The 11,171-nt window shown below is 52.5% G+C and overlaps 1 protein-coding gene across 1 annotated transcript in view; it reads right to left on the bottom strand.

Annotated features, from left to right (window-relative positions):
• Positions 1-10,403, bottom strand: part of LOC119859766 (phosphatidylinositol 3-kinase regulatory subunit gamma) — a 341,485-nt gene extending 331,082 nt beyond the window's left edge. The window contains exons 1-2 of the mRNA XM_043520241.1: positions 10,147-10,403; positions 8,647-9,416 (exon numbers count right to left, since the gene is read on the bottom strand). Of these exons, the coding sequence (XP_043376176.1) occupies positions 8,647-8,989 (343 nt within the window). The 5' untranslated portion in view covers positions 8,990-9,416; positions 10,147-10,403. The remainder of the gene's footprint in view (positions 1-8,646; positions 9,417-10,146) is intronic.
• Positions 10,404-11,171: the final 768 nt, after the last annotated feature.

Here is an 11,171-nt window from a genome sequence, read left to right as displayed (position 1 = left end):
GTTTACATATGTATTGGTAGAGATCAACAATGTAATTGAACAGTCCCTGTCTATGCTGTATTCTGTTAATTCAGAGATCAAAAGGACATCTTAACATTTAAATGAACTGTAAACACAGGATATCACTGCATTCACTTCTCTTTGAAATGTACAGCAAATCAGCTGCGAATGATGGAAAAGCAGGCAAATGTCTTATGTTAATCTGTGTGGATAATTACCAGCGATTCTTAGGAAATGGTCCACTTCCAAGTCCCCATGAGGCTTATTGTTTGCCTAAGGACTCCAAGCTGTCACAAGAGACCTGAAACTGTATAAAAGACCCTTGGGTCCTGATCCTGTCATCTCACCCCTGCTTGATGCTTCATGCAGGGGAAGCCTCAGCCCTAAGGACTGAGATCCCAGTCCTGTTTGGACCACCTTGAATACAAACGTTGGACTATAACCTATGAACTATTTCTGAAAGAACTCTTCGCATCTACAAAGCTCTCCATCTCTGCTATGAATCTGAATCTCAAGAACTGTACGTATATCTGTATGTATACTGATCTTTTAACCAATACCGTCTCTCTTTTCCTTTAAAATAAATTTTAGTTTAGTTAATAAGAATTGGCTGTAAGCATGTATTTGGGTAAGATCTGAAATATTCATTAACCTGGGAGGTAAAGTGTCCGATCCTTTGGGATTGGTAGAACTTTCTTACATAATGAATAAGATTTTCAGTAATCCTCATCATATTTGACATGGGTACCTGGATGGAGGCCTGAGGCTGGATCACTTTAAGGAAACTGTGTTGTTTGGATTTCTGAGTAACCAGTGAGGTAATAAGGAAGCTGTTTTATGCTGGCTTGGTAAATAGAAGTATTGGAATATCCACCAGTTTGGGGGATTGTCTGCCCTATTCTTTGCAGTTCATCCTAATTGAGCGACCTCAGTTGGCCCCCCTGGGACCCCAGTCACATGGGAGTATATAGTAAAAGCCATGGACCATGAATTTTTGTTTACTGCCCGTGACCTGTCCATGACTTTTACTGAAAATACCCGTGACTAAAATGTAGCCTTAACTATGAGCCTTTCATGTCTCGAGACCTGGGTTCAAACTTGGATCAAGTCACTAGGGAGAACTGGCAATGGGTAGAACTGGTCAAACGCCACAAACATTCTCACTGTGAGTATTTGTGGTGAGTGGCATCCCTGCCCCTTTGGATTGATCCTTCCCCAGAAGATGAAAACCGCCCAGCCCAGCTCAAAGATGGAAGAGGCACAAGGAGCTCTTCACCTGTGATCCTCAAGGCAAGGCTCATTGACTGAAGTTCAGCAAGGCATTTCAGAGGACCGTGACCTGCTTGCGGACAGGGCAGATAGCGTTTACTGAATAAACCCATCCTTCAGATGACAGACTGCAGAGCAGAGCGGGGCATAATGAAGGCAGGCGTGGCACAGACAACTCTGCGCTGGCCCAGGACATGCCTTGTGATTCCATACTGCCCTTTCCATACGAAAGGCAGCCCACTGTACAACACATGGAATAACACCGAACAAGGCAGAGACACCCCTCCTCTGCATCTAGAGTCGCATGCAGGCTAGCTCAGCGCTCTGCTTGCTTTACCTAGATCTCTGCCAAGGGTGACTGGCACGGCAGCATGATCAAAATACCAGGCATAGTAGGGGGAGACGAAACAGGAGAACCACTAGACACCCTCCCCTCTGAACAACCAGGATGGAAGGGGGCAGATCCCACACCAGGAGGGAGCTGGCCACAGAAAATCCTGGTGCAGGTCCTGACACTGCCCACTTGCCAAGGACAGAGAGTTGCAATGTCATAACGGCTGCCTCTTGATGCAATTTCCCAACGCATGTGTTATGATGATGCAACATCAGGAGGACACTCTGCATGCTTCAGATCAGGCATCTGAGGAAGGGAGACGGGCCCTAGCCCTTCCCCACTTCACAGGGGTGTTGCGAGGATGAATATGGTAAGGATAGGATACAGAAGGACCTAGACAAATTGGAGGATTGGGCCAAAAGAAATCTAATGAGGTTCAATAAGGATAAGTGCAGGGTCCTGCACTTAGGATGGAAGAATCCAATGCACCGCTACAGACTAGGGACCGAATGGCTCGGCAGCAGTTCTGCGGAAAAGGACCTAGGGGTGACAGTGGACGAGAAGCTGGATATGAGTCAGCAGTGTGCCCTTGTTGCCAAGAAGGCCAATGGCATTTTGGGATGTATAAGTAGGGGCATAGCGAGCAGATCGAGGGACGTGATCGTTCCCCTCTATTCGACACTGGTGAGGCCTCATCTGGAGTACTGTGTCCAGTTTTGGGCCCCACACTACAGGAAGGATGTGGATAAATTGGAAAGAGTACAACGAAGGGCAACAAAAATGATTAGGGGTCTAGAGCACATGACTTATGAGGAGAGGCTGAGGGAGCTGGGATTGTTTAGTCTGCAGAAGAGAAGAATGAGGGGGGATTTGATAGCTGCTTTCAACTACCTGAAAGGGGGTTTCAAAGAGGATGGATCTAGACTGTTCTCAATGGTAGCAGATGACAGAACGAGGAGTAATGGTCTCAAGTTGCAATGGGGGAGGTTTAGATTGGATATTAGGAAAAACTTTTTCACTAAGAGGGTGGTGAAACACTGGAATGCGTTACCTAGGGAGGTGGTAGAATCTCCTTCCTTAGAGGTTTTTAAGGTCAGGCTCGACAAAGCCCTGGCTGGGATGATTTAACTGGGACTTGGTCCTGCTTTGAGCAGGGGGTTGGACTAGATGACCTTCTGGGGTCCCTTCCAACCCTGATATTCTATGATTCTATGATTCTATGATTATGAGATGCTCATGAGAGAAAGGACTTTCATCCTCTGACAGGCCTGTCAACCCAGCGTGCTGTCGTCACCTTTTAAGGAATCTCGGTATTTGTAACCGTTGCTGGCTATTTTCCAGAGAAACTCAACCCAGATGTGTATTTGGGAACCTTACAGGAGTTGCCTTTGGAGGTTAGTAGAATTGTATTCTTGGGGGAATGGGTAGAAATCCCATGGAAACAGGCTGCAAAGCCCTGATTGATGGCAACCTGTCAAAAGTTAATTTAAGGCAATTCCCTCTGCAGCCACTTCCAGGTCCAGCTGAGTCTTTGGGTTAGCGGCGATAGCTTTAAAAATAAAGAGTGAGTAGCCAGCTATACAAACACGGTTCCCTGTGTCGGCGTGCAAACCGGGATTGATCCACCATTGCCCTGTCCTGTATGTGGTTGCTTACACAGATGCAAAGTAGGTGCAAAATGCTGCCATGCTGTTTCAGTAGTGGCTTTACTCACTTGGCACCGGGGTAAATAGCTGCAAGGAGGCAGGGCACAGCTGAATTTGGCCCTTTATTCACCTGCAAACATTCACTCCTGCAGAGCCCAGCCGGCTACGGGAGAGCGAGCTGGATTCTGTGCTGTGCCCAGGGCATCGCCAACAGAACGGCCGGCTCGGTTTCTATCACAGAAGCTTCACTGCTGCTGAGGCAAGCCAGCTGGGCTTGCCAATCCCAGGTGGAGTTTGCAGCCTTAATAGTCAGGAATAGAAAAATCTAATAAGGACACCCCCTCATGTCACTCCTCAGAGGCTAATCCTCCTTTAAATCAATCACGTTCTCTGTGGACCTCTCAGGTGTGGCATGATCCTGCAGCACCATATGGGGCATTGCTACCACCCTTTGCTCCCAGCCATCCCCGCGACTTTACAATGCTATGCCAGGCCCTCTGAACGCGGGGCTCACTCATCGAGTTCAGGGAGATGGCAAGGAAGAAAGGAAACAGACATTCAAAATCAACAAAACTGCGTAATGCTCTAGCACGCTTCAAAACTACACAAGCCCTTTTGCTAACCTGGTTCGAAATCCCCGCATGAGACACAAGCCAGGCAGACAGATGCCAGAGGATTGGAGATACTAAGCTGGTCCTTGAGAGAGTTCGGACACGGGTAGGTCACACTGTGTCGATCTGAGTAAACCCAGCAGAGGTCCCAGCCAGGAAGCGAACAGACCTTATGCCCGGAGAGAGATTTCTCCTTTACCACGGCCTGGCGGAGAGGAGAATGAACCAGGCTGGTTCTGTTGGCTTGGGTGCATTATGTAACTGCACACGTGTTGCGATCAAGCAGAGGTTTTGGCTCACCCACATCCGAGCTATACTCAATGTTTTTTAAAGATTAAGTTGGGGGTGGGGGGGCTGCGTGTGCTTGGCTTCTCTGACAGGCAGGGTCTCTTCAGTCAGGTGCCTAAATATGGAGGTAGAGTGCCTCAGTTTAAGCACCTAAATTTGACGATGTTGGCCTTAGCAACTGATTTCTAATCTGAGGTACAATAGCCCCAGGGGACCACAACTGAGCTCAGGGCCCCATTGTGCTGGGTGCTGTGCAAAGAAAGGGGAGAGTCCCTACTCCAAAGAGCTTATGTAACCCATGCCTGCTTGGTGTGCTGCTCTGCCCCCCCTTAGAGAGTCTAGGGGCCTTTGAGCTCAGCCAGTAGAGACTCACAATCTACACTTCAGAAGTCCCAGGTTCGATCCCGCCCGCCAATGACCAGGGTCGGCTGGCGTTATGCTTATAGTCATAGACAAGGCAGATCAAGGGTGGATTGTTATTCCCCATTTTGCAGATGGGAAACTGAGGCACAGAGAGGCTCAGTAACATGGCCAAGTTCACAAAAGAAGTCTGTGGCAGAGTAGGGAATTGAACCCAGGCGTCCTGACTCCCAGTTCAGTGCCTTAACCGAGTGGTTCTCAACCAGGGGTTTGGACATCCCTGGGTCTGCAGAGGTCTTCCAGGGGGTACAACAACTCATCCAGACATTTTCCTAGTTTTACAACAGGCTACATAGAAAGCACCAGCAAAGTCAGTACAAACTAAAATTTCATACAGACACTGACTTATTTATACTGTTCTATATACTATACACTGAAATGTAAGTACAATACTTATATTCCAATTGATTTATTTTATAATTATATTGTAAAAGTGAGAAAGTCAGCAATTGTTCAGGAACAGTGTGCTGGGACATGTTTGTATTTTTGTGTCCGATCTTGCAAGCAAGTCGTTTTCAAGTGAGGTGAAACGTGGGGGTATGCAAGACAAATCAGACTCCCGAAAGGGTACAGTCATCTGGAAAGGTTGAAAGCCACTGCCTTAACCCCTCCTCCCTCCAACAAAAACAGTTGCATAATCTGAAAGTCAGTGAGATGTGACGTTAGCCAGAGATTTCATGCCTGGAACCATTGCACCAGTGAGACCCTGCAACCTAAACAGATTTATAAAACTGCTTGGCTTTGCGGGGGAAAAATCCCAGCCAGTCTGACACCCTGCTCTGCCAGCAACACGGGTTTAAACAGCCTTCCACTTCATCCCTTCCCCTCTCCTCTGGGCAGTCAAATGGGGTTTCTTTAACACAATCACACACGTAGCAATGATCAGGCTGCAGTAATAACAACAAACCTAATTTTCTTCCCCAACAGACTGAGTTCTCCTCTCAGGCTATGGAACTGCATTGACTTCTCCAGAGTGACTCCTGACTTATCCGGGCCCAAGGGTGGGCGGAATTAGGCCCTACTATACTCTGGGCATCCTCATTCAAATACAACTCAGATAAGAAAAGGAGGACTTGTGGCACCTTAGAGACTAACAAATTTATTAGAGCATAAGCTTTCGTGAGCTACAGCTCACTTCATCGGATGCATTTGGTGGAAAATGCATCCGATGAAGTGAGCTGTAGCTCACGAAAGCTTATGCTCTGATAAATTTGTTCGTCTCTAAGGTGCCACAAGTACTCCTTTTCTTTTTGCGAATACAGACTAACACGGCTGCTACTCTGAAACTCAGATAACTGCTAATGCAGAAACCGGACCCAAGAACATTCCACCTGAGACTCCACCCTACATACAACAAACGGCAGCACTGGATTTCACTGCTGGAGAATCGGTTCACAGTCTCTACAAATACTTATACATTTGCAACTCACCAAGCACCCTAGCTAGAAACGTGCTCCTGTTTTTAAGTGACTCCGTGAAAAGAGAAGAGTTTTGCTGCCGTTTTCTTTGACCTGAGGTTCAGGATTTATGAGTTGTCCATACGCCAAGAGCAGCCACGTGTATTGGGGTGGTCACCTGCTCCTGCCTTGAAGGGCTTAAAACAACCCTGGGAGAGGGCTGGGGCAGGGGAAAAGCTGGGCTGATTGGCGGAGCAGCCGCAGCTGGGGCCGTGCCCCAAACAGACCTAACTGGCCCTATAAAGGCTGAGGGAGAAGTGCCTGGCTGCTGGGGAGTGTACCATAGTACCTGGAGTGGAGCAGGGTTGGAGGAAGGCCTGGGGAGCTCCAGCCTGGAAACCCCCCTGGCTAGAGGCCTAGGAGAAGGCCAAATAGGTACTGGGGTTGCAGGGGGAAGCCAAAGGTAGGCAAAGGCAGTGGATCCAAACCTCTCTTGCCTGTGATAGTGGCTGCAGTGGGATAAACTGCAGTGGGCCCCAGGGAATGGGGGCTAGTTGATGACTGGCAGTGGCCATAGACTAAGGCGAGGTGGGGATTCCCCAGGGAGGGGAGACCCAGATCTGTGGGGGTACTGCCAGGGAGCAGCACCCTGGGTAAAAGGGGCACCGGGGTCCAGGTGGGACTTGGGGCCCAGTGGCAAATGGGACAGTGGCCTGCAGAGGATGCTCTGGGGACTGGAATACTAATTCCCTGGACAACCAGCAGGAGGCACCGCAGGGGTGAGTCCCACACCAAGTCAGAATGAGTTTCGATTATCAACTGAATAGCAACTGATCAAGAAAGAACGAATATAAAGCCTTCCGGTGAGAGCACAGTGTGTACCACTCCATGCAGATTGTTATAGAGGGAGGAGTTTTAAAGTTGCAAAACACAGGAAACTAAGGCAGGACAGATACACAACTAATTACACCAGAAACGAGTTTGGAAGTCATTTTGGGAGGGGGAAAAGGAAAGAGTAAGTGACAGCGAGGACTCTAAGCTAGGGAGAAACATACTGCCTTCCCTTTGCCATCAGTGGGTCCTTGAAAGGAAATCCTATACCTCTACAGCCACACCTCTCATAGGGACATATCTGTTAAGACCATACAGCTCCTGATGTTCCTTCCATGGTCCCCCACAGCTGCAATAACAAGCTGTTATCCAGCACTTTCCAGCTATAGATCTCAAAAGAGCTTTGGTGCCAGCATTACACTGCATGCCCTATCCTACCCACTGACCAGTTGTCTTGCTGGGGGCTGGGCATTCAGTCTGTCTATTGGCTCCCCAGGGTAGCATGCTATGGGGCCTTTTCTCCCCTGCCTCCCTACCAGCTCTTGTGCCCGATCGCCTGCAGAATTGGAGGGGCACTTCGCCTTGGGCTCGCTCGCAGTGCTGCCAGCTTCTGTTTGTCACTGGTACAAATTTGGACACGCTCCGCTGAGTTGTATGGCGCACGTAAATGATCCCATTCATTCAGCCTTCAATGCTCTGGCCAGCCTGGCTCAAAGGAGCGATGGGCTCGGTGCATACGTTGCAACACGCTTGGAACAAAACCGACTGCATCCCCCCTCCCAGATCCGAGCCCCCCAAACTTTGAGCCGATCTGACCTCTGGGGCTGGCGTGCGTCTCCATTGGGACACTGAGGGAGCTCTTGGGTCTGCCATCCCTCATGCCCCGGCAGAGGTAACCCCACTTCCCAGAGGAAAACTGCAGCTCAAGCATCCAGAGGGCCCTGGATGACTTAATTTCCCCGGTGTCAAGGAAGCCCCCGTCTCTTCTGCCGAGGATTGGAAGGCAGGACTACCTGGCAAATACCACAGAACCGGGGCTCCACAGCAGTGCTAGCAGCGCCGTCCTGCCCCAGCTTTGGTGGCTATTCAAAGTCACCTGTGATGCCAGCCAGTGGCCCAAAGCCAGCTTGCTCCATGAGCCAAACCTGCCAGAACCGGATCTCATGCAGGCCAGTGTAAATCAGGAGCCAGCAGAGTCCTATCCCGTGATCAGGATCGAGGTCTCTAACAGGCCCTGATTGTGAGACCCCAGGCACGCTTGCAGGACTCCGTGCCAATATCCTCCCCCCCCGCCCCCCCAGCACAGTGTACTCCCAGCCAGCTTGCGTCGCACCGACTCGCTCTTGAATCTCTGCCACTGGTTAGGAGCCGCGTGCCTGGCTGGGCTCAAACATCTTGAGCCACATGTCCAGCCAGCCCCCACTTTCTACATGCAAAGATGAACTTGAAGGAGGTGCCTTGGAGGCATGTACCCCTCCCCTCTCCACCCTCCGGAGGTGTGCTTGACGGAGCAACCGCTTTGTGGGGGCATGGGCCAGTTTTGCCACATAGAGCCCACGGGGTTTGAGGCCCAGCTACCTGACCTCCCGCCACGTGGAGGCCGTGGGAGCTGTCTGAACATAGCCCTGCCCCCAAAGAGGAAGGGATGCGTGGGCAGGGGGTCCTCCCATTCCCTGGCAGATGGGCTCTCAGGGTGGCGTGGCTGACCTTAGCCTGGGGCTGCGAGAGTAGCTCCCCACAACATCCGCCCCTTGGCCAAGGAGTTTTGAGACGCTGCTACCCGGGAGGAGAGGAACACATCCATCAAACAGCCGCTCCCTGCCCACCCCACATCCTCAGCTGGTACTCACCCCACAGCTGGCTGGTGGGAGTGGGGGGCACAGGCCTGGGCCGAGCCTTGAGAGCGGTGGCCACAATCCTCACAGGGCCCAGGAACTCCACGTAGGTGCCCGGGAAGTCGCCCCGCTCCTTGGTGCGCTCGTTGAAGCCATTCAGCCAGCCCTTGGGGCTCCTCTCATCCCCCTCCTTGTAGTTGGCTGTGCCCAGCAATCCCGCCTTGCTGACAGTGACCAGGTCCCCAGGGCACAGCGCTAGGTCCTCCTCCCGGTCCTTCTTATACTCATAGAGCGCCCGGTACTGCAGCCCGTCCGACGAGGCCATGGCAGGAAGTTGGTGACAAGGGGTCACTCGCATGCCAGGGGCTCTCCGCCAGTCCCAGCGGGCATTGGGAGGTGTTGAGAGAGGGCGATGGACTGGGATCAGAGGTGGGTTGTGGGGGGCAGAGAGAGGAGGTTGGTAGAGCTGCTCCCAGAACTTCTAACACTCCCCCTGGGCACCCCCAGAGTCACAGCTCCGGCTCCCAGCCTCCCACTCCGAGAGCGCAGGGATCGGAGGCAGCTCCGAGGGGTCAAGAGCGTGCCGCCATCAGGCCAGCCATCCGTAATTATCCCAGTGCCATCCGCTGTGAGCGCAGGGAGGAGATTGCAGTTACCCGTCTCTCCCCCAGCTCGGGTTTAATCTAACGTTTCCCGTGACACCCGCCAGCCCGGATGCCCTCCGTCTTCTCAGACAACGCTGCTTGCGATCCCGTCCTGTCCGCGATCGCCTGCCTGGTCCGTCCCTGCGGGAGAGAGAGAGAGAGAGAGCACATTAATGCTTAAATCATCACCACCTCGATGCACCAGCAGAGCCCAGCTTCCCACCCAAAACGCCGCGCCGGGACCGCGGGAGACATGGGCATCTCGGCCAGGTCCCGCGTCCGCAGGGATCAGGCACCGCAGGCAAGAAAAGCGGGGACAAGCAGTGGCAAAAAGAGGAGAAACTGGGCACGGTGCCCTCTCTCCATAGGACAGTCGTTAATACACCTCTCCCTGTGCATAACGCTCCTCCAGAGGGCAGCCGGAGATCCGTGCCAGGATCTGGTGAAATACGCGGAGATGGGGGATTTTTTGAGGGAGCGGGGGTACATTTCAAAAATTGCTTCAGGGATATAACTGCCCGAGGAACACCAAACCCACGTAAAGTCAAAGCGACGTGATTCCACGCAGCATTCAGCGACAACCCAGGCATGTAGGAGAGAAGCCCGTTTGGCTCCTGTTGGTCAGAGCCAGTCAGTCATTCGCCTCCCCTTCACTCTGCTGCCCACCGCCACCAGTGTGCACAGCTCTTAGGAGCAGAAAATAGCTAGCCACAGGGAGAGACAGCTGCTTCCCCCCACCTCGAACACACACACACAGATCCACTTCCTACCCTCGCCTGCCCATGCCACAGGCATGCCTCCACCAGCGCAGCCTGCGTCCGGCAACAACAACTTAGCCGTGGTGCCGCAACTCCAAAAAAGTGCCCCTTACCACTCGGTGCCAGGCGTGTCCCGGCTCTGTCTGCCGCCTGCAGCTGCCCAGGGCTCCCTGCCAGCCGGGGAGAGCAGGGAAAGATGGGCTTAGGAAGCTGCCAACTCTCTGCCCTTGCCCCCAGCCTCCCCTTTCTGGGGGGGGGGGGAAGAGATTCTCAGGCAAGGTCCTCCGTGCAGTGCTCACGCTTCCCCCGGCCCCCCGCCCCCAGACCCCCTTATGCTCCTGCACTGCCGCACAGTATTTATAGGGTGATGTCAGTAGACACACCTCCTTGTTGGCTGTGATATATAGGTCTCCTCGCTGCTGCGGCAGAAGGGAGCCAAGCGTGGGGAGGGAGCCTGGGAAGGAGAGAGTGAATAAGCTGCAAGCAGAGAGAGAGAGAGAGAGGGAGAGAAAAAGTGAAGAGGATGTGAAAAGCAGGCGGGCACGGCGTGGCTCGGGGTTTGAGGAGGAGCGTTGGGCCCAGTTGGAGGGTAAAAATAGACAAGGCCGAGGGAGGGGAGGGAAAGATGCATCGAGGGGAGGAAGGGAGAGGGAGCAGCAAATTCAAACAGCGGGAGGGAGGGAGGAGAAAAGAGGAGAGAAAACTGCCCCCGGGGTGGGAGGGGAGATGAAGCGAAAGGAGCTGATCCAGAGAGAAAGGTCAGGCCCAGGTAGATGAGGCAGGGGAGGGGATTAGCTGGGGATTACCCAAATCCCGTTAGACAAATTGCTTCACTGGGGCTGCTCTGGAATAGCCCTGGGAGCTAATCCCAGCTGGGCCAGGCTGAGCTGCGGTGTCTCCTAGGGGACGGCCACTGCATTTCGGTGTATATTGTCCAAGGAGTTTTATTTTGTAAATCCTCTCTCCCCCACACGCACATCCCCGACCCTTTCGGAGCCAGATCCTGAAAAGAGGCAGGATCTGGTTGTCTCAAGTGCCCGCTGGCAGCAACGCCATAAGGCCACTGGGCTCAGAAACAGAGCCAGAGGTGGGGGAACCAACACACAAGATGGTTGAGTTTAGCCAGGTTCCTTCGGGT

This window comes from Dermochelys coriacea, chromosome 8, assembly GCF_009764565.3.
Source record: "Dermochelys coriacea isolate rDerCor1 chromosome 8, rDerCor1.pri.v4, whole genome shotgun sequence".
In the NCBI taxonomy this organism is placed as follows: domain Eukaryota; kingdom Metazoa; phylum Chordata; order Testudines; family Dermochelyidae; genus Dermochelys; species Dermochelys coriacea.
This window is presented reverse-complemented; position numbering and strand designations above follow the sequence as displayed.